We start from the raw sequence: 23609 nt of genomic DNA on the forward strand, positions 1-23609 counted from the left end.
TGCATGGTAGGCATGCACTCTACCACTGAGCTATACCCACCCTGCCGAGAACTTAACATATTTTCAGTAGCCCTGTGTGCAAGCACATGTCTGTAAAAGTCACGAGAAACAAGGAGAAGAGGGAGATGGGGAGAAAGGATAAGATTTGGGGACTATTATAGGGCTTGCTATATACATTAATTTTAAGGATATACTGTTTGGGGCACAGAGTATCTCTCCTTGAGACAAGCTGGTAAAACCTCTCTAATGAGATCCTGGTTCTATTAAAAAAAAAAAAACAAAACTACCACTGAACATTTACTATGTTCCAGGGGCTTTGCTAAGAGGTCTTCATACCATCTCAACTAATGTGCACATCCTATCTTTAAGTTAGGAATTGTTATCAGCTTTATTTCACAGACTGGGAAATAGCCTGAGAGGCTCTGTGAGTTGCCCAAAATGACACAGCAGAAATGGAATTTAAACTCTGATCCACATCATTCCAGAATGTGGGATGGTGAGGAAAGTGGAGGTGACTTTGGTTGTCACTATGACTGGAGAAGGAGGGAAGACACTCGTGGCTTTTAGTGGGGATCTGGGATGCTAGATGACATGCATGGGGCAGTCCCACACAAATAAAAATTGTTCCACACTCTATGCAGCTTCCTAAATTCCTGCTGGACATTTATGTATTTATGACAATGTGAGTCCAAAACTTAAGTCAGCTTTATATATAAACACCAAGCATTTCTGCAACAATTCCTACTGTAGGCTGGATCTCCCTGGAGCTCCCCAATGGATAAAATGAAGAAAGGATGTTTAATTCAGAGCCCCCTTAGCAGTCTGCACCTGTATTTGTCACATCCATTTGGGGGCAGACACCCGACTGCCATTGTTTCCATGGGAGTCAAGCCTGAACACTCACATGTTAAAACACTTACTATAAATCACGCCCATTATATTGACTTTCCCCTCTAAACTGTGTCAGTTCATTTTGTTTTAAGATTCATCATTAAGGAGTCCTCTCAAAATATGATAAAAGGAGTGTTGGTCTGATAATGGTGAAAACCAGAATTCAAACTCTCTGAGATCTTAAATATTATTGCCTCCAATACTGTCATGTACGAGTTTGCTGTTTATCAGTAACATTCTTTTTTAAACAAGAATAGTAGCTCTTTTGATGAGACTCAGTCAATGTAATGACTGTACGCTGGTGAACGATCTAGAGGCGCTCAGTCACGGACTCTGCCCAACCGGGCATCTACCCTGGCTGTACCCAAGGGCCCTGTGTGTGTGTGTGTGTGTGTGTGTGTGTGTATGTGTGTGTGTGCGTGCGTGTGTGTGTGTGTGTGTCTGCCTGCAGACTGTCTCGCAGGACCAGCTCTACCATGTGTGCTGTTAGGAACGTGAGCCCAATGGCCACAAGCCACCTGACACTCTCAGAGCCCACTTCCGAGCAGAAGTGGTGGTCCACGGTGTTGTGGGGTCTCTCCAAATTGGTTTTGTTCTTCACCTTCAAAAAGCAGATGACTTTGGGGAAAGCACAATATAGTTAATCCAGTCTTCTTTGGATTATTTGGCAAGTTGGGGGAGGGAAAAAAAATCACAGCTTGCCTCCTAACTTGGACCAAGACTTCTTTACTTCTTAAGTGATGTGGGGGAATTGTTAAGGGGCAGAAGGATAAGAAAACAGGGGCAGTGTTCTGTTGACGATGGCATCAGGATTTGGATTTCAAGAAGCGGCTTTAGTGAAATAAAATCGTTTCTTTCTATATTTCTACATAAAACAAACAATCAATATTCCTTCCATTTTTTCCCAAGACGAAATGGATCTGTTTGGCTAACATAAACAGCTTGTTTAATGGAATGCATATAATATTTAATGGAGACCATATATATATGTATGCATATGAATAAATTCAGAGGCAAGATAAAATGCTTAGGGCATAAAAGGGCAGATTCATTTAACTGTTGGTATTATATATACCATTAACATGATAACTGCAAAGTTAAATATACCTCATTAAAGGCAGCAAGGAAACATGCACGCTGATATTCATATATAAAGCAGCTAAGCTCTCAAGATTTGATTGAGTGAGAAAGGGAAATTTTGAAATTCAGGAAATGCAGCAGCTTTGGGGAAGATACATAATGTTTTCCTATTGTCTTTTGTGCTCCGTGGCACCAAGCTCATTGCATTTCACTGTATTCACTAAATGTGAAGAGTTAACATGAACAGGGCTGGAATGTCTTTTATGTCTGTGAATTCCACACAGTCCACATTTCTAAAAGAGTCATAACATGTAAGAGAAATACCAAGTATTACAACAAACTACGTATTAAGGTCTGTAAATTAATTTTACACTGCTGCTAACTTAGCTTATGCTGTTAACGCTCGGAATCTCTTTCCATAAACTTTGTCATAAATTACAATTTGTAGTCCCTATTATTTGTGTGTGTGTTCATAAAAATGACTTAGGTAAACTCTAAAGTATGTTTTATTCTACTTTTCCAAAATGAATAAATAATAATACATATGAAATAAGAACACTGCATTTATAGAAACTATATATTTGTAAGAGATGTGAAAAGGTCTTAAATTATAAGAAAAGGATAGGCAATTCTCTAGAAATTGTAATTTTAGAATCATATTGCAGATAACTTCTCAATGGCAAAGGCAATTTTTAAGAAAAAATAGGGTATAATCTATATATTTAACTTTTTAAATAAAAAGCTAAGATTTGGACATAAATGACAAACTACACACTTAACATTATTTGGTATAAAAAGGGCAGTGAGGACTGTAATTTCCTATGAAACGAAGTTTGGTAGACTTCAGACATGTTACCTTTTCCTCCATCAATTAAACAACAGCATCCTAAAGGAAAAGAGGAAATCTTGTGCGCAGCATTCCATTTACAAGCTGAGATTGGACATTTTTCACAAACAACTCTCATTAGAGGCTAAATGATGAAGATTTTAAATCTATCTACCAGAATCTATCTACCTAAAAAAATAACACAACTAGCATTCCAGTATAATACAATTTAATAAGGAAGTTACCCAGGTCTTTGATAACTAAATATCCTTAAATTTTTCCCTCTATGTAAGAATTAGTTTTATAAATGGAAAAGTCTGGATTATTTTTGTATCATAAATAACACTGCTGTTTGTATCTGATATTACTAAAAGGTACCTTTTTTTTTCCAATTAATGGAACCAATTTGTGGTGATTACTCATGTTCTGAAAATAGTCTACACAAAAATTTTCAACCATCAAAAGTTGCTACTTTAACAAAGAAAGTTACAGATAAAATCCTATGTGCTCTTGAAAAACATACTAATTAGTGTCTAGAAATCAAGGTGTTCCTATGCTTCAAAATTTATACTTCTGAACATGTAAAAAGATATGGAATAAGAAAAACTAAAGAATTCTCTCTTATAAATAGATATTTGGAAGTTTCTGCTAAGAAATCCCTATGAAAGAAGGTACATAATCCATTGTGCAAATTTGTTGACAAAGAAAACCTTGCTTTTCTGAATTATCACAGGAAGAAACGTTTAGATCAACGTGCTTCTTAATTTTGACAGCTGCCTTGTGTTTAACCTTCTAAACACAAAATTGTGTAACTCTTAAGCAAAATTACATTTCATTACATAAGTGGTTCTCTATCGTTGCCTTTAACATTTAATGCCATCTGAAATTTAACACACTAGAATAAATAACCAATGCAGATTATTCTGGTGCCTTTCAAACCTCCATTTATGCAGGCCCCATTAAAATTTCTCTCTCCACTGAGTGAACTGTGATTTCCGTAATTTCACCACCTGTCTGTTTCCTTTGAAGGTGGGAATTCTAGGCCACGGGCTCATAAACCCTAACTGAATATTGTGCTTTTGGAATGAAAGCCACAATATACCCCTCGGTGAGAAAGGAGTTTTAAAGCTTCATAACAAAAGTCATTCCTTAAGAGCATGAGAGAGCTAATATACACCAGAACGTTCTGGTTCCCTCCTGGGCTTCTTACCTTCGTTTTCCGTGTTGGCAGGCACAGAGTCAACTCCAAAAGGGTGCCAGGGCTGGAGATCATCCAGGCTGAACTCTCCATTCACAGGAAGAAGCTCCACAGTGGTCTTTGTTTCAGTCAAAGACGGCATGAGTGCGTCATTGCCATAACTGATCCTTGGCTCACTGATCATGTTGGCCAAGACGTCATCCGAGTAGTTTTGCTCTTTCTGCAGCAGCTCATCTAAACAAAACAAAGCCGTGTCTTTGATGAGTAACAACGATCATAACAGTACCATGTGCTGTCTGCGGGCACGAATGCAACCACTCAACACGCATGATCTTATTTACAGCCACCAGGTGGGTACCATCATCAGCTCCATCTTACAGAGGTGAAAACTGAGGCACACGGTAGTCAAGTCACTCGCACAAAACCACAGCTAGCAAGTGCCCCTGGTGGGATCTGAGCCCAGGGAGAATGGCTTAGACCTTGGCAGATGCTCTGAAGCGCTGCACCACTCCCCCTAGTGGTGAAAGACCTGGAGACGTACCTGGCCATTCCCTTCACCACAAGGCTCTCCTAGGAAACTGCGGTCACAGAGGAATGGGCAACGTGCTTTGATGGGGCATTTGCAGTGGAATGGGGGCAGTGCACAAGGTACAGTTTCTTCTAGGCTGGAGGGCACATCCAGCGAATCCTTAGTCTCTCCCCAAACATGTGTGAGGACAAGAAAGGTGTAAGTGATGGGCAGCCTGCTCCACAGTTGCACAGTTCTCATCGTTTTGCTTTGAGAAAAAAAAAAATCTGTCTTCTTCAAAAGGCTCCCCTGGTGCTACAGGATGTATGCTCTGAGGCAACAAAGAAAAGCCCCTTGAGCTCAGCTCCAGCCTGGTCTTCTGTGGGATAAACAGCCCCGCCTCCCGACATTTCTCCTGGGATCTCAGACCAGGCATCCTGCCCTCCCCCTCTGCTGGGACTCCTTTCAAAAAATACTACCAGTCACTCCTCTTTAAAACTGACTAAACAAAATTAACTTCCTGGAGCATAATCGACATACCTTAAGTTCTTCTAGTGAAAATTCCCCTATTATACTTGTCATTACTGAAATGCATTTTTTACCGGAAAAAAGAGCTTGTATCAAGTGCAACTGCCCTTTTAAAAACAGTATCACAAGATTCGAGAATCTCCTATTACGTTGCCAAAGACTCACCGGGTTTTTCTGTGTGATGTATTTTTTAAAGCTGACTCAGAAATAGCCTATGTGCTATTAACAATAATATTCAACAGAATTTTTCACTTTCCAATCACACCTGTCACGAGCTGACTGTGTTATACCTTTCAAATCAATGACTGGTGGTTAGTATTATTGATGTAGAAAACGAAAAAAATAAAATCAGGATGTAAATTTAATTTCTAACATGTTACTATCATCCTTCACATTCTCTTTTAACTCAACAACACAGAATTTATCTGAAAAGTTAAAATTCTGTTCAAATATACCTATTAAAGCAATTTGACAGAATAGCATTAAAGTATGAGATTAATATCCATCCATGGAGTTGGTTTTATTGCAAGATATTCTTTTAAATGATAAAATCTCAAGCAAATCAGTCCTCTTGAAGTCTAATTTGAGTTATAATATATATCTATTCGCTGTAGCACCATTCTAAGATTCAATTATTTGATGCTTGCAGTGACCTTCCCCGTACAGATAAAAGGCCCCCATTAGATTTCTTCCAACTTTTTCACATCTTACGGAGTCATAGGTAATGGCTAATAACTTAGCAATGTCTGCTTTAATAAATTAAGTGGGCATTTCTTTTATATAAATCTTATGCTTGTGACTGTTAAGTTCTTACAATATAAAGAGAGGATCTTCTGGAATAATTATTGGTGCTTACATGTTCGTTCATCTTGAGGGAATAACGTTTGCCAGTGGGAAGTGGGATCTGCTCTCGGCCCCACCTGGCACCATGCTGTTCTTGGTGTCTTTGCGGTATTTACCGTCACTTAACCTCCTCCTCCATCGGGAAATATTTTCTCTTTGTCTTGCATACACAGAACTTGAGCTTGTTCCCGTGACTTCTCTCAATAGCTCTCTGCTCCTTTTTTCCTATTCTCTTGGTCCCTACCATTTTCTTCTTGTATCTCTTTCTGTCTCTTTCTGCAATTCTTCATCGGGAAATCCCAACCACTCTTGAAACTCTATAGAAGGACCTCCTACTTTTGGATGAATCTGAAATGTATTTCCCCAGCCCTGACTTCTCCCTCCTGCTCTAGTGTATGTATTTCTAACAGTCTGCAGGAACCGTCATGAACTTGGATCTTCCATGAGCTTAGTGGGTACCAGACTGAGCCCCTCGCTCTCCTGCCGGCCGTCCTGTTTTCTAACTGTGGCAGAACTGTTCTCCCAGCCACAGGCTTGGAACCTTCAGAACCATCTGTGACTCTGTCTTTGTGTCCTGTACTTGAATAACCGACAACTCCTTTTAAATTCCATTTTGGATTCTCTCTTATCCCCTCCCGCCCCCTGCCCACTGCCCACCTCCCTTCAGCCAGCACTACTTTCAGCCTGGATAACTGTGATAGCTGTCTCCTCATTGCTCTCCCTAGTTTAATTTTTATCCCTCTGTTCCCCAGATCTTTACCTGATACTGAGGAATGGCTCTGTCCCATTTCGGTGGTTCCTCATTTTCTACTGAATTAATCCCAAACTCCTTTGCTAGATATTAAAGGCCCTCTGTGATCTGCCCTGCCCTGCATCTTTCCAGCCATGAGATTCACAGCTCTTTGCTGTATACACCTCTGATATGGTGATTTATAATAAATATTTGACTTTCATGTAGACACAGAGCTATTAAAACCCTGGGAACCTCCCAGGTGATGAAAGCTTTAAAGGTGTCTTGTTACATTAATGAGGTGACTTCTGAAAAGCCCCTAGGTTACCTAAGGATAGGCGCTGGTGATCAGGGGAACTAACCACATGATTAGAGGGCTGGAACTTTCAGCCCCACCCTAACGGCCAATGATTTAATCAAGCATGCCTATGTAAGGAAGCCTCTGTAAAACCCCAAAAGAATAGGGTTTGCATTATTTACAAAAGCCAAGATATGGAAGCAACCTAAGTGCCCACCAATGGATGAATAAATAAAGAAGATGTGGTGTATATACACAATGGAATATTACTCATCCATGAAAATGAGTGAAGTCTTGCCATTTGCAACAACAGGGATAGACTTGGAAAGTATTATACTAAGTGAAATAAGTCAGTCAGAGAAAGACAAATACTGTATAATATCGCTTACATGTGGAAGCTAAAGAAGAAAACAAACTAGTGAATATAACAAAAAAGAAACAGACTTACAGATGTAGAGAACAAACTGATGGTTATCAGTGGGGAGAGGGAAGAGAGGAGGGATAAGACGGGAACTGGATTAAGAGGTACAAACTACCATGAATAAAATTTATTTAATAAGCTACAAGGATATATTGTACAACACAAAGAACATAGCCAACACTTTATGATAACTATAAATGGAGTATAACCTTTATAAATTGTGCATCACTGTGTTGTACAGTTGAAACTTACATAATCGTGTACAACTATACCTCAAAAAGGGAAGAAAAAAGTGAATTTAGCAAGGCTTCTGAATACACAGTCAATATAAAAAAAATCAGCTGTGTTATATACTCACAATAAACAATTAGAAAATAAACATTAAAAAAAATAAGCTATGTTAAAAAAAAAAAGGGTTGGGAGAGCTTCAGGGTTGGTGAGCAGGTGGCAGGGAGATGTGGGAGAGGGCATGAGAGCTCCAAGCCCCTTCCCACGTACCCTGCCCCGTCCTGCTCTTCCATCTCTTAGTCCTGAGTTACATCCTTTTGTAATAAACCAGCAATGTAGTAAGTAAAATATTTTCCTGTGTTCTGTGAGCCATTCTGGGAAATTAATAGACCCTAAGGAGGAGGTGGTTAGAATCTCTGATTTATAGCCGGTCATCAGAAGCCCAGCTGACATCTAGGACTTGCAATTGGCTGCAGAATCTGAATGCTACCTTCAGGTCGTAGTATGAGAACTGGGTTGAACTGTAAGACACACTGCTGAGGTTGGAGAATAGCGTGGTGGTGTGGGGAACACCCTACATATTAACACCACATCTGAATCGGTGGGGTTACCCCCAGAGGGGACCATGTGTTCCTCTCAGGATGCCTTTTCCCTCTGTTCCTGCTCCCTGGGAAGCCCATCTCTGCTTATCTGAGCTATATGAACTCTTTAGAGCCCAGCTTTAATGACCCGTCCTCTACGACTCTCGTCTCAACAACTTTCCGAGGCAGGCACGATTTACCTTTATGGGACAGGCAACTGAGGTGGGCAGAGATGACTGGATCCCTTCAAGATTCCCTGGCCAGTAAGCATCAGTGCTGAAATCCAGGTCCTGGGCTGCATCACCCCAACCTCCCTGACTCAACCCCTCCCTATCCAGGCTCCCTCTTTCAGCGCTGGATAGCTCATGTGCAGAGCCAATGGAGAAAGCCCGTACTATAAGCGTGACTGTTCCATAATGTCTTCCACATTGATGGGGTTGTAAGCTCACCTACGCATCATTAACCCTAAGAAATCGTTATTGCTTTTGTCCCTTCAAATAGGCATTTCCCAGGCACGGGAGCTGGGGGGATCCTGTACCATCTCAGCCACGGCAGTAAAAAAGACAGACTATGGAACTGTCATACTGGAAAATCTCACATCTGCACGTCATCAAATATGCAGCACATGTCAGGCTGCAGCATATCCTGCTCTCCCTCCCCTTTCTCTTTTATCTCTTACACTGTTGGCAGGAAAATTCCTCCAAATGGCCACTAAAATGTGGAGTCCCATGGTGGTTAATTTTCCTGGTTTATTATATTCATTTTCAGAAAATGAGAGAACGAAATTTTCAAGAAACATTACCTTTTTAGCAGAGTGAAAAGCAATTAGGCTTAAAAATTTTTTTTTGGTACCAAAGCAGAAATCCACGTTCTTGTCTCAGTTTAACGTTGGAGATTTAGAAACAACCACCTTTGGTGAGATTCATTTGGAATAATGAAGTCAGTATGGTTTTTAAGGGACGAAAAGAGGGTGAAAATGGTGGATTACGGTTAGCTGGAGGAGGATTCAATTTTGTGATCGTAAAATGTCTAAGGCGGCCACCTACTTCTTGAAATTATTAAGGGCTCAGGATTTTACCAACTGTGAAAACAACTGGCACCAGGCAATTCCTCCTATGAGTAAAACAACAACAAAACCCTCCCCCCAAAACCCCCCAAAACCCCAGAGCCAAATGTGATTATCTCATCGTTCATTCTGAGAGAGATTTCATCTTTGAATTTAGTGGTCAGACTCATCACACAGGAAACCACACTTCTACTATATTGGTGGCCCTAGTGGATTATCTTTTTATCTGAATTAATTTAATATTTCATTACAATGCTTTGATGGCATATATTGGGATTTCAAAGCTTTTAAGCATCTACATTTGCCAACTGCTGTATTAAACTAAAAGACTAGGCATGTTTCCCCCCAAGACTCTTTATTTTCCTAAAAGCTATTTGTTATTGCCCCAAATTGCAGTGGTTACCTCTGGAGTCAAATATCTTCTCTAATACCCAAGCACAGGAAGTCTTGAAGTTAAAAGTGGAAATAAGTAACTGAGTTCAATGATGGTAATATTTAACCTGGAGTTTAAACAATAACAGTGATATTTAATTTCAAATATTAAACATGCAGCGAACCCCACTGTATGTACACTGCCCTTTTAAAAATGTTTTAAACACGTGTATTTATAATAAAAAAGTGTCTTGAGGGTGTCTATTATAGTAAATAGGAAAAATAAAACAAAATATCTCATTGTTTTCCTATGATTGACAATATTTAAAGTATTTTAAAGGAAGCAACATCCAAAGAGACACCCAATAGTGATTTCATCTTCAAATGACTAAAATATTTTGTTTTTGTAGCAGCAAGAGACTTCCATAAGTCATTTTGAGAGAAATGGCCTCATTAAAGGACTACTGAATGGGAAACGGATGAATCCTAGATAATTCATCTAATATTCTTCTTTTGATTATTAATCCACTAGCCAGACTTCTAAAAATTTACCTGCCACATTTTAGGGTTTGAGAAAATTAAGTTTTTATACATTAAATCAGTTCTTTTACAAGCTTCAGTTGTAATTATTGAACTACGTCTCCCATCCTGTAAATAAATGCACTTGGGGTGGGGAGGAAGCTTCCTTCATATAAAGGAGGTCCACCCTCAGTCTTTTCCCCGGAAAACACGGCGATTAAAGGTCTGATTTGGAGACTGGGGAACGTGCCTAGATGTGCTGGGTTTTCTTTTTGTATAGAATTGAACCTGCATTAGTATTATCATTTTTTCCCTGTTTTCTGATTCTTCTGGTTCCTGGTGGAAAAATACACATGGAAATTTCCTTTCAATTTCGTCTAACAAGAGATTCTCCCATGACCAATTCTTATATTTTAATAGATAATTACTTACGCATCTGAAAATACTGAGGATTACATCTCTGAACAATGCATCCCCCACAAATGATACAGCTGCACTGGACTTATTTATAAAAGGGATGTGCCTTTTTCCCTATCAAGCAGTTCTCCCATAAATCAGCTGTCATCCATTCTAGGCATGCTGTCCACAGCGGGACTATGAGATCAGATTTCATTTTTCCATCGCAGTTCTGTGCGTGTCGGATTCACGCCTCCGTGTGTAACTGCCACGCTGTTCATTATACTTAACATCACCATGGCCTCTGGAGCTCCCTAAGCCTTGTGCCTTCATCCATACAATTAGGGGAAATTGGATGGACGGTCTCTGTACTTCCTCCCTGAATCCTGGTGTCTATAACTCTTCTATGTGGGCATCCCCTGAGAGCTTGCTGAAATGTATAATCTCAGGTCCCACCCAGACTTGAGAAACAGAATTTGCACGTTTACCGCGACCAGCAGGTGATTCTTAAGCACATGACAGTCTGACCACTGCTACAAGCTGTACAAAGGCATCACTCCACCATGGCCTCCGGTATCCCCTTCATAAGACTAGCCTCAAAACAGAACAAGGTGTGAAAGGTGAGTGTGGCCAGGAAACCGTATTGCCAGAAGAAACTTTGCTCCAAACACCTCAAAGGCATGTCCTTAGAACCCAACCCACCCTGTTGCCTTGAAGCTATTATTCATGATAAGGCTTCTGAACTAGAAAGCCATAGGAAAGGAAAGACTAGTTATGAATTTCCTTTTGTGCCAGACCATTTGTCAGGCAGGAAATTACACAGGAGCCAGAGCAGGAAAAGTGTTCAGGAAAACAGGTCAGTGTTTTTCAGACCGTAGAAAAAAAATGTGCTTAAATATACAGAGGGCACCAGAGGACATACTTCACTGCTGTGTGCTCCCCTGTGAAGCGTGAATTTCCTTCTAAGCATGGACCCGCCTATGGTTCAATGGAGCAGAAGTTGTCTGAAATGCTGATTTGGGCGAGAACCTATGTTGGGGTGTTTTGATCAGTGTGTGACTCGTGGGACAGCCAGACTGTGATGCCATCGTGTCATGCTGTGATATCTCGATAGCGTGAGATCAACTGCACCAGTGACATCCTTTACATGTCCATTAGCTCATGTGACACCCACGGCAATCTTCAAGTGGGATCATTACTCCCACTGACAGTTGAGCAAACAGGGACACCCATCCTGAGAAATGTACTTAAGGTTATCAAGTACCAGAACTGGGCTCTACACCCAAGGATCCTGATATGTGGTACAACCTTCTGTTTCAGGAAAAAACCCACTTTATGGAGGTCATGGCTACTTCGCTTTGCTTAGTAACTAACATTATAAAAATACACACATGTCTATCATCACAAGCATCTTGTTTGTTTTGCATACATTGTGATAGATTTGGTAAGTGATGAATTCAATGGTATCTTTTTCTCCTATGAAGAAACCAAGGTAATCACAGAGCTGCCTGGAGCCCAAGGTCACAGAGCTTCCTGATGGTGGAGCAGAGCTGGAAGGCCATGTGGTTCTCAGATGCACAACCAGGAACTGGTCCCTTCTCTAAGTGAGACTTTCCCCGTCACTTCCGTTTTGATGGTCCACCCTCAACAGAAGTTTCCCCTCTGAACACCTGTCTCCTATGTCCTTAGATTTCCCTTTTTTCTTGTAGACTGGCATAAATACGAGAGCTACATGAACTGTTACCAGGTTTCACAAATTCTGAGTCAAATTTAAGATAATTTAGGCTCCTTTGGATTTTGAGCTATTTATGTATGTATTTATTTTTTTAAATGGAGGTCCTGGCGGTTGAGTCCAGGACCTCCTGCATGCTAAGCATGTGCTCTACCACTGAGCTCTACCCCCTTTGCCATGAGCTATTTAAAAGGCTGAATGGTGGACTGACTACACATGCAGTCACCCCAAATATCCCTTTTTCATCAATGGTGCAGGGACTGGAATCGTCAGTGACCAAGACTGAAACAGCACTGTATGATGCTGCTCTGTTTTCCAACGTGAGGAAAACATGAGGCATACTATCACCAAGCAATACTGTTCCACAAATCTAGTTTTAATCTTGACCTCCAGGAAACTGGGTCAGTCGTCTTATTTTCGTCAACACTATCAATCTCGAAAATCTCTCACAGTCCCAAAATTCAGACTCCACGTCTGAATCTGGCTTTATTTTTCTTTACTAAGTTTCTCGGACATGGATTTTAAATGGGACACGCTTTGTCCACTTATGGCAACGAACTCCCCCCCGGAGGGGACACAAACATGGCTACACATCCCTTGGGAGAACATTCCTTACTGCGTGTGACATTTTCCTGAAGCATCACTTGTCTCGCTTAAGACTGAGGGCATGAAGAAGTGCCTCTTCATTCAAGATGAATTTCCTTTTGACTTTCAAACAATGTAGATCAAACAACTTAGATCTACCAATGGCCATCAGAAATCCAAATAAAACTCAGCCAGGCTCCCTGGCTTCTAAAAAAAAAAAAACAGAGTCAAGAGTTCCTTCTTCGTATTTACTTGTGGAACTTGTGCTCATGTCCCGATCTTGTTTCCAACTACATCAGGAGTTCTGGTCCCACCTGGGTAATCGGAAGCCTGAGCAATCCCGAGGGAAAAAAATCTTCTGAAGTTTAGACTACAAACCACGTTTACCTATTACAGAAAGAACCCCCAGGTATGCTGTGCTGAGGCTATAATTCGCGCACATGAAAATAAACGTCTTTGTTTTGAGGAAACACGGTGAAGCATTTAGGTGTAAAGACCAGTATGTCTCCAAGTTACTTTCAAAAAAAAGGCATTTTGTGTGGTAATTTCAGAACTTCCTCTAAGTCTGGAATTACACTGAAATAAAAAGTTCAGTACTGTGACACTAAAACTGTAGTCCCGGTTTTAACCCATCTATCTGGCTAATATATATAATGAAAATGCACGTATGTCTAGTAATGTTGGCAGATACAGACTACACGTCCTCTGCAAACCAACATAAAAATGAATGTGATTTTTATGTTGTGTATTCCTTAAATATAGGTCAGTGATTTCATGTGGCCTCTTCCACCCAGGAAACAGTTGTTGCTAGAGGAAAAACTAGCTGTCCTGGGCTAGTTAAACGATACATACTTTTATGGCTAAGCTCAAGGAGTTTCAAAGTAATTACGATTATGTAGAATGAATGTTCTCTGTAAACCTGTCTAAGAACTTGACCCCTGCAGCGTGAGCTAGGATTCCACCGTGATTCCTCCTTTACATAAAAACGTAGTTGTGTATGAATGATGAGAGTAACATAAATTCAGTTGCAAAAAACGTAGAAAACACAAGAAATGATAATCCACTTGCCACCCCACCACCAGAGATAACCAAGAGTAATTTTTTAAAAATAGTTTTATCCTTTATGGAACTGATTATTTCATCCCGTCCCACGATCACCTGGTTACTGTTATGACTGTGGTCAATGAGAATGAATTTTTCAAGATTACTGAAGCACGCAGGAAGCTCCTGGAACGGGAGTTATCAGGTTTGAGGATAGAGATGGAACCACGAGGATTAATTTCCCCCCAGGTCCATTCCACACTATGTATTTCTCAATTTTCTAATAGACTGTTCTGCACAGTTGGTACAGTTTTTTGTTCATTTGTTTTTACTTCTAAGTTCTGAGATACACAGTAAATTGGAAACATGCAATCAGTCCTGGGTTTGCACTGAGTCAGTATCACGTTTCATTCTCTAAAAATTGCTGATGCTTTTAGTGAGCGCAGAAAGCAAAATAAGAAAGGCTCTTTAAAAAGAATACTCGAATGACAGTTTCACTGCTCTTGCGTACATTTTCAGAAATGCAAAGTCATTCCGGCGACTGTATACAATCTGAGCTCAGATGCCCCGGGAACCTTCACTGCTGGTGCTGGGGTGTTCTGGGCACCAACCCACAACGTCCCCTTCTCTCCACCTGCGCTCTGAACCAACCAAGAGAGAGCAGCTAGACATTAATGCATCACCTTTACTTCTGATGAAGGCCAGGCCCATGCCAGCCCACTGGGGGCTTTCTTTTTGGAGAGTGAGTCACACACAGGGCACGTGGCTTGTCAAGCTGTGTGCAGACGGACTGCAGCTCCACCTTGTACTCCCAGCTGCACCTGACAAGGGAGGGCGTCTGCGGGATGGGTCCTGTCCGACCTGCACGCTGGAAGCAGTGGTCCTGTCTGATCAGCACCCTTGAAGGAGTAGAAAACTAACAAGGTGGCCATTGAGTCATTCAGGCCTGTGCTTTCAGCTAAACTGATCTTATGACTAACAGGCTCCCCTCCCTGTGCTATCTTTTCTTAGAATAACTTAATCCCTTTTTACCCTGGAGGTCTTGAAAGAAGGTCATGGACTGAACCTCAGAAAAACGGGCAGACCCTCCTCATAACAACCTCCTTATAACAACAGCAAGTTCTTACCAAGATGAAGAGAAGGTAACACCCTGTAAAACGCCCTGATTGTTGTCACCTTTTCTGTTCCCTCCAGTTTTTCTACAAAACCTCAAGACCTCAACCCCAAGATGGGCTCACAGCCTTTAAGGCATGAGCCGGCTCTGACTCCCTTTGCCCGGCAAAGCAATAAAGCTGTTCTTTTCTGTCTTCCTGAAACTCTGCCTCTCACTCTCAACTTGGCTCTCAGGTACAGAGGCCGGTTTTTCGGCAACACCCTCTCCCAAGCTCCTGACAGGTCTTTCTTACCTGAGTAAGAGACACCCTGGGGGGACAGAAGGAATCCAAAGGAATGGACAGCAGTGCCCCTCCCAGCAGCCTGCCCTCATTCTCTGCTACGCTATGAAGACAGTGCATGCTAATTGATTCATATCTGACAAATGCCTAATTGATGGAAATCCATTCAGGCAGACCTCGTTTTATTGTGCTTTGCCTTACTGTACTTTGCAGACTGCGGTTTTTACAGGTGAAGGTTTGTGGCAACCCTGTGTCAAGCAAATATATAGGCACCATTTTCCCGGAAGCATTTGCTCCCTCTGTGTCTCTGTGTTACATTTTGGTAACTGTTGCAATATTTCAAACTTTTTCATTAGTATTATATCTGTATGGTGATGTGATCGGTGCTCTTGTTACTACTGCAAAAAGATTACAACTTGCTGAAGGCTCAGAGGATGGTTACCATTTTTAGCAATCAGGTATTTTTTAACTAAGGTTGTGTACATAGTTTTTAGAGACATAGTGCCATTGCACCCTTAATAGACTACAGAAGAGTGTAAACAAACTTTTACATGCACTGGGAAACCAAAAAATTCATGCGACTTGCTTTATTTTGGAAACAAACCCTCAATATCTCGTAGGTATGCCTCTGTCTTGAAGGACGTAAAGCACTGGTTAGCAAGATGGGTTAGCTCATGGCAGGAAGTAAAATTTTCAACATCCATACATAGGTGATTGCACTCAAAGAGACTGAGATTTATGCTAGTAAGTATACAGGTATGAACAAAAAATACTGCAGACCACATTAGCAAACAAAGAATGCTGAAAGCATCAAGTCATCAGCCACTGCCACCACCCCCCAGTGAAGACAAGCCTGCAGCCCGGCCTCTGCAGCCACTCACAATGGTGCACCCTGAGGGGACTCAGAATAAGAAAGGACAGGATACTGGCCCTAGATAGCTAGGCGCTTGTCAAAGGAATGAATTCAATGAGCCCAAATATCTGCTTCCTCCCATATATAGAAAAGCGCTAAATTCTTTAACTTGAGATGCCGGGTTTTCTTTAGATAACAAGTAATCTTTTATTGTTCCAACTACCTGGTCTTTGTTGTAAAGCTCCTATATATCCTGGCTCCTCCCCACCTCTTCGGAGCAGTCCCTCAGAGCGATCTGAGAGGCTGTCATCCCGGCTTGAGTCTTCCTGCCAAATAAAACTTAACTCTCAACTTTCAGGCTGCGCGTTTATTTCAGTCGACACGGGGAATAGGCAAGTGTGGGTAAGATCAACGCACATCAGGAGGGAGGACGCTTCCGTTCCTACAGACAGCACATCGTGCTTGTAGACGTGACAGCTCGTTTGAGATGTTTCTTCATACAGATTTAAAAAACACACAGCAACCCTCTTTTCTCTTCTGCACACTGGCCTATTCGGGTTTTCTTTAACACAAAACTCATTCTGCAGTGGACATTTTTAGGACAGCAATGGTCCTTTCTCTTCTGCATTGGCAGACCTGCAGGACCCCTTAACAATGTAGGAACCAAGCCCGGCGACGGAAGGTGCTTGGTGTCTGGGGCTTGGCGATGGATGGAAGTGTCTGTTTTTGGGGAGGCATTAACAGAGCAGAAGTGGAGAAGCTGAAAGGATTCACTTTAAGAAAATTAATTTGGAGCCAAGAAAATTAAAATAATTTTATCATCCATTAGTGAGCTCTTTCACTTATTTGTTCATTTATTCAACTGTTGAGCAATCAATCCTACCGTCTTGCCGGCCAGTGCAGGAAATGATGAAGGCAGTTTCTTTCTACTCAATGCTCAAGGCCCCAGAGGAAAGATGGGCCCAAATGTAATTCCCCTGTAAATGCTCGGGTCAGGGGAATAGGCAGAGTGAGGAAGAAACACACTGGGACTTCGGGGCTGGGGATAGTGATAGTACACATTGGCTAAGGAAGAGAGACGGCTGCCCTGGTACATGCACGCGCCATGCACAAGGCACAGAAGACGGGATGCCCAAACGCTGGGACTTTTCTCGTTGTTGGAGCACAAGGGAGGCGAAAGGGGAAGCAGCTTAGACAGAAGCCAGGGGCTTTACATTTGTGGGGCACACACAGGGCAGAGGAAGACGCTGACCGGCACGAAGTCCATGCCGTTAGCAGAAGTCAGACTATGGGGATTCTGTGGGTTGAGTGGCCTGCAGTTCATTAATAGGTAAATTATAAAGAAAAAAGGGGCAGAGGGGAAACCTGGGGATTATAAAATACTAGTTAGGTCAACATTAAAAAATGGGGAAGAAGACAGTGGGCAAGGAATGCACATTAGCATGAGAAAGCCAGAAAGATGTTTAAGGAAGTGATACAAAGAACACTGTTACTTTGGTGGTGGTGGGAGGTGTGGGGGCAGGTGTGATGGGAGACAGCACAGGTGGCTGGTAATATTTTTATTCTTGACCTCAGTTTTGTCCAACAAAAGAGCAGAGAGGGAGAAAGACAGGTTCTATTTAGGCATGTTGAGTTTGTGATAATTCCAACACATCGTGGTGGAGAGCTCTGGAGCCACTGGAAATATGGGCCCAAAGAGCTCACGTCTATGCTGAAACAGTCCAAAGGGAAGAACCAGAATGAAAATGGGAGTTTTCCCATTTTCCCAGGTATTTTGGGAAAAAAAGCCCACATCAGATTCCCCAAAAGGGATTTACTGTATATTGAATTCTACTAGATAATTCCACCCAGACTGTAGTTCCGCCCACAATGAAGTGCCAGGTCCTCACTGAAAATTCTTTACAGCATCTAACTGTCCTGCGCTTGGTGGTTACTGTTAACCTCAAGGAGCAAAGTATCCTGTCTCCAAATCAAGAGCTACAGGTCTTTCCCCTCCATTCACTCCTTAATCAAATCATTTTAGTATGAGCGCCCATGAGATGATTAAAACAAACAAAAAAACCCTTTTTTTTAAATGCTGTAAAGGAAAAGCGAGAAAACTGTGTAGGAGGTAAAAAATAAAGTTGCCTCCATCCCTTTTCCACTTTCCCTTTGAACATGCTCTCCCTTCAGACGACGAAGTGAAATGCAGGTGGTGTCACTGAGGCCAGCTCTGCTTGAATACATTATAGAAGATGGTCATGTTTTAACACTGCATAGTCAGAGAAAGGTAGTTATATTTTTTAATCTGATCATGTAAAAAGGGGAAAGTGTAACAATGACCTGCGAACCAGGAATCCTGGTGCCAGAGATGTGTTGGAAAATTAGCCCAGATGACCACTTCCTCACCGAGAATGGGGAACCCATGCTGCTGCCTGACACAACTGCTTCCATCATATACTGCTTCCCGCCCCCTAAGGGGCATCCAGCCCAGTCCTTCCTTCCAAACTCATCTCCACCCTTCCCAGTCTCTGCACTGGACCTCATCCAAGCCCCCAATGCTTTTCTGTCAGAAATTCACATGGTAGTCTATTGATTTCCTTTCTCAAAAAAAGCTGCTTAAAAATGTTATTTTCATCTCAGCCGAGTGACCCTTTTCTCTCCTCCACTCTGCTCTGGAAAAGTCTCAACTTAGAAATTAAAAACAAAAACAAAAACCAGAATCTCAAATTATGATACACTATAAAAAGAGTTAGCAACTTCCTCTGAGATTTCTACTCTTCCCCTCTTTTACATAATCAGATTAAAAAAAAAACTACCTTTCTCTGAATATAAAGTATTAAAAGATGATCATCTTCTATAATGTAATTAATTCACCTCAAAATTTAGAGTCTTCTACACTAATTACCACAGAGCTCCAATAGCCTTTTATTTAGTGTGAGGTACACAGTCTTAATTCAAATATACTTTAAGCTTCAACAACAAATTAAAAAATGATTCACAGGATGGTGCATTTATACATGTCTTTTCATCTTCCAAGTGCAGTAAGCATTAATTAACCCTGGCTAATTAAAACAACCGTGGTTTACAAATTTACTCATTAATCTGCTTCAAGCAAATGCAAAGCATTTAAAGCCTTTCACAATTTGAACCAATTAAACATGGAACTTATTAATTTTTTGTAAAGGAAGAGGTCATAAATTCAAGGCATGCAGTCTTTTGACTTAAATTTGATAGCATTTTTGAAAGAAACTTGGACAATTTTTTGGATCCACAGAAGTTAAGGCAAATTAAAAATAAAACTGATGTGGGTTGAATTGTGTCCCCTCCCCACAAAATATACTGAAGTCCTAACCCCTGGTACCTACGAATATGACGTTATTTGGAAATAGGGTATTTACGGATGCAATCAAGTAAAGATGAGATCATACTAGAATAAAGACAGGCCCTCAATCTAGTATGGAGTGGGGTGGACACTACTAGAGTGAGGCGGGCTCTTGACCACACTGGACAGAGACGATGCGGAGAACACTACGTGAGGACAGGGGCAGAGGCTGGAGCGGTGCACCTGTAAGTCAAAGGAATGTCAGGGATTGCTGGCAACAGCAGAAGCAAGAAAAAGGAAGGAAACAGATACTCCCCTGGGGCCTTTGCAGGGAGCCTGGCCCCGTGGACACCTTCATTTCAGACTTCTAGCCTCCAGAATGGTGAGAGAATACATTTCTGTTGTTTTAGGCCACCCAGTTGATGGTCATTTGTTACGGCAGTCCCAGGAAACTACTGGACTACACATATAAGCAAGTATTACCTGTTTGTTAGTAAGATAACCATTTCTAGCCATTAACAAACATACTGGAGTAGAATGTGGATTCTTAGTGAGCCCTCTGTTCAAGGCCGGGATAGACAGACTGGAGAGAAGAAAAAAGAGTTCTATAATCTAATGGTCTAATTTAGCCCCATCAGTGCGGAGATGTTGCCCCTCTGAGCGCCAGCAGGTGCTTTCAGTGGAGACTAAAAGCTTCTCTGCTTCACCTCTCAGCTCCCCGCCTCCCTTCTACAGGGAACACTGTCCATGTCCTTTTCTTGCCCATCACCAGCTGCAGGTCTTAACCATGGGGATTCTGGGTACCAGGGAGGGCACAAGCTCAGCAAGGCAGGGGCACGGCCTCAGTTCCAAACACCCTGTAAACACAGATGTTCCGTCACGTCCTTCCTGAGAAGCCAGCAGCTCAGCCGTCCCTGGCAGCACGATGCGTGGCAAACTTGGTCAAAGAATTTACCAGAGGTTAAGTATAAAAATCGAAAGGAGTTTATCAGGGTGCGCTGTCATAGACAGCAGTGGGCCACACAGGCGAGGGGTGCCTGCGTGAGCACCAAGGGCCGGTTATTGGGGTCTTTATAAGGTAGGGTCTCAAGGTGCCTGATCGGCTTGTGTGCAAGTCTCTGCTTGGTTGTAGGTGAGGTAAGAGGTTTAGGGTCCGTGAAGGGCGGCAGGGTTTGGCTCTGCTAAGGTGGGCTGAAACAAGCCAGCCTGAGCTGTTGTGAGATTAAGCATTACCTGGGGTTATTCACTTGTTAGGGGAAACACACCCAGTAAAGAATGTAGTTTATCTGTTGAGGGATCACAGGCATATCTGAGAGCCCAGAAATGGGGTCATTGGACTTTGAAGGATGTCAGTGGGCCCAGCTAAACTGAGCGACGGACGTTGGGGCAGCTGGAGTCATCCGTAACATTCAGCATATCAATTTTAACTTGAGTTCACTCTCCACAAGCTGGATCTTAACTCAAAAGTTCTCCAGGAGCCTAAAATTCTTCTTTTTATTCTTGTATGAAAGATGGATGATTAGAACAGAATACTTAATAGAATGAATGTTTAATACAACTTCTAGGTTATTGGCTCAAGATATGAGAAGACATGGCTCCAATACCTGCTTATTGGTTTATCCTGCTAAACTATGTTATATTATCTGGTCTGTCCTTATGCTTTAACACTGGGAATGCTTGGCTTTAGTCCCTCAGAGACAAAGAGAAGACTGTGGAGAAATCAGTAAGAGAACAGCATTTAAGAATCCATCAAACCTCTCCGATGTCAAGTGCATGCTTTCTATATACCAAAGAGGTCTTACATTTGAAATTCATCGAGAGAGTGGAAGATGGTGGATGTGAAAACTGGTTTCAGTGACTTCGGGTAGAGAAGCAAGAAAAGTGTCTTGCATGGCCTCCCTTGAGTTTTTGAGGATGAAAGAACCCAAGCGCACTGAACAGATGATGGTTGAGAAACACGGAAGACGGGGTACACTGGCTCTGTCCCAAAGCAGGATGTAGCCAACTGTTAGGGACTGAACTATTTCCCCCCAAACTCATATGTTAAAGTCCTAACCCCCAATATGATTGCATTTGGAGATGGGGAGCTTTAAGGAGGTAATTAAGGTTCAATGAAGTCACAGGGTGGGGATCTATTTCAACAAGACTGGAAGAGAAAGGGCCCCCGGAGATTTCTCACTCGCGCACAGAGAAAAGGCCATGCGAGGACACAGCAAGAAGGCAGCCGTCTACACGCCAAGGAGAGAGGACTTGGGAGAAGTCAAACTTGCAGAGACGTGATCCTGGACTTCCAGCCTCCAAAACTGTGAGAAAAAAATTTCTGTTGCTTAAGCCCACAATCTATGGTGTTTTATTACGGTAGCCCGAGTAGACCAGAACACCCACCGAGTCAAACCCAGATAAAAGGAAGATCAAAGGGCAGAACAGCTTTGTCTGAGGGATTTTGCTTTCTTCGTCTTCTTGATTGTTTGTTTGTTTGTTTTGGAAAAGGTGATAGCTGAAGATCAGAAAAGGCATGTAAATTACCAGTGGGTCACCAGGGACCTGCAGTGAACTTCGTGTCCTGCCTGCCCCTTTCATAAAAATGATAAGGAAGTGAGCCCCTTCCATTATGACTCAGTTGAAGGGTAGAAAGGATACATGACCTTTGGTGCTTTTGATTTTCTTTCCTTGTGATGGCCACTTGCCAAGAGAGTTCTCAGTGCTCTCCTTTGCTCCCTGCCTTCACCCTGGGCAGAGGGAAAAATCCGAATGACAATTTCCTCATGTGTCTGGGGCATGTCCAGTTAGTAGTCTGTTCACTTTGGGGATCAAGAACAAAAACAAAAACAAAAAAACAGGAGACGGTGTAGGATTTCTATGCCACGTTCCCATAGGAGAGACTTTGAGAAATGAATATAATTTGCATTCCTGTATGATCCCCAAATACACTCACTCCTGCTTAACAGAGAGAGCTGCTCCCAGGTCCAGCACCTGGAGTTGGTAGCCAGCGTGCCCTGTCTTGGTAATTTTTCTGCCAATTCTCCAAGAAGACACACACTTCCTGAGCTAATGTTAGGCTCCCTGACAGTCCTCCAAGATCAAGCTTTTACCGTGTGTCATTCCCCATGTTGACAAGTCCAGGTGTATTTTGTCAATTTTCCCCTTCATCTCATTAAAATAATATCACTTTAGATTTGAAGAGAGCTTAAATGAGTCATTTCTTTAAGTAAAATGTCAGTATCAGTATTAGAAAGTGAAGATTAAAGAGGGAAGAAAAGACTCTGGCAGGCAGAGGAGTGGATGCACAATTTCTGAAAGGGCAAGTAAAAACGCCAAGGGGGAAAACGTTAGGAAAGATAGCCCTTTTCTGACTGAAGTCTGCCCTACACCTGGACTGCTCATTCCTCCTTTTAGATATAGTTAATCGAAGTTAATAAGCAGTTTATGAAATCCCTTTTCATAATAAGAAGTCTTAACTTGGATAAATAAAATTAGCCATCAACGCAGTCACATCTAAACAAATTCTCAATGAATTTGAACTTGAAAGTTAATAACGCTTCACTTTAATATATTACACAATCACAGCTTTGGAAATAAGCACCACCAGAAATCCACAGGGCTAATTTACCAGGGCATGTTAGTTTTCAATGACAACAACTGCTATTCTTCTATGTTCAAGATCAGCATAGATATAATCTAAGTGGGTAAGAATCCTTGTATTTTTGCTATTTCATATAAGCAGGAGTTTTTAAACTTTTGAGTATTTAAGAATCACCTGGGGAGGCCAGGAAAATGAAGATTTCTACAAAACAGAGGTGGAGTCCAGGAATCTGCCTTTTTAACAAGAATGCCTCCAAATTATTGGGCTTCCCTTGGCCCCAAGAGCACATTAAGAATCAATGGCTTCCAGAATAACAATTTCCATAGGAAGGGCGTTGGATGAGCTCACAGGTGCCTTTCACATCCAAGGACGTACAGTAACCAAACTGAAGACAGCAAATGCCAGAGACTGTTCTCTGTCCACGGCTGATGCATAAAGGCACAGAAATCACCCAGAGCAGTGAAGAAGGTTCAGGCTGAGGGATGAGCTCATCGCACTAGCCTGTCTTCTCAGTGGGTTCCAAGGACCTCTGGTCCAGATTAACAAGGCCGTACAGAAAACTAGAGCAGCCAGACTCAGACTCCCACAGAGGGCTCCCAGGTCTGCTCTACTATGCCCTCTCTGTTGTCTGT

The 23609-nt window shown here is 41.9% G+C and overlaps 1 protein-coding gene across 6 annotated transcripts in view; it reads right to left on the bottom strand.

The window, feature by feature from the left end:
• The window catches only part of APP (amyloid beta precursor protein), a 259277-nt gene that overhangs the window by 22005 nt on the left and 213663 nt on the right, over nucleotides 1–23609 (bottom strand). For all 6 annotated transcript variants that reach the window (XM_031458271.2, XM_031458279.2, XM_031458292.2 and 3 more), the window contains one exon: nucleotides 4008–4229. In XM_031458271.2, the coding sequence (XP_031314131.1) occupies nucleotides 4008–4229 (222 nt within the window). The remainder of the gene's footprint in view (nucleotides 1–4007; nucleotides 4230–23609) is intronic.

Source organism: Camelus dromedarius, chromosome 2 (genome assembly GCF_036321535.1).
Source record: "Camelus dromedarius isolate mCamDro1 chromosome 2, mCamDro1.pat, whole genome shotgun sequence".
In the NCBI taxonomy this organism is placed as follows: Eukaryota; Metazoa; Chordata; class Mammalia; order Artiodactyla; family Camelidae; genus Camelus; species Camelus dromedarius.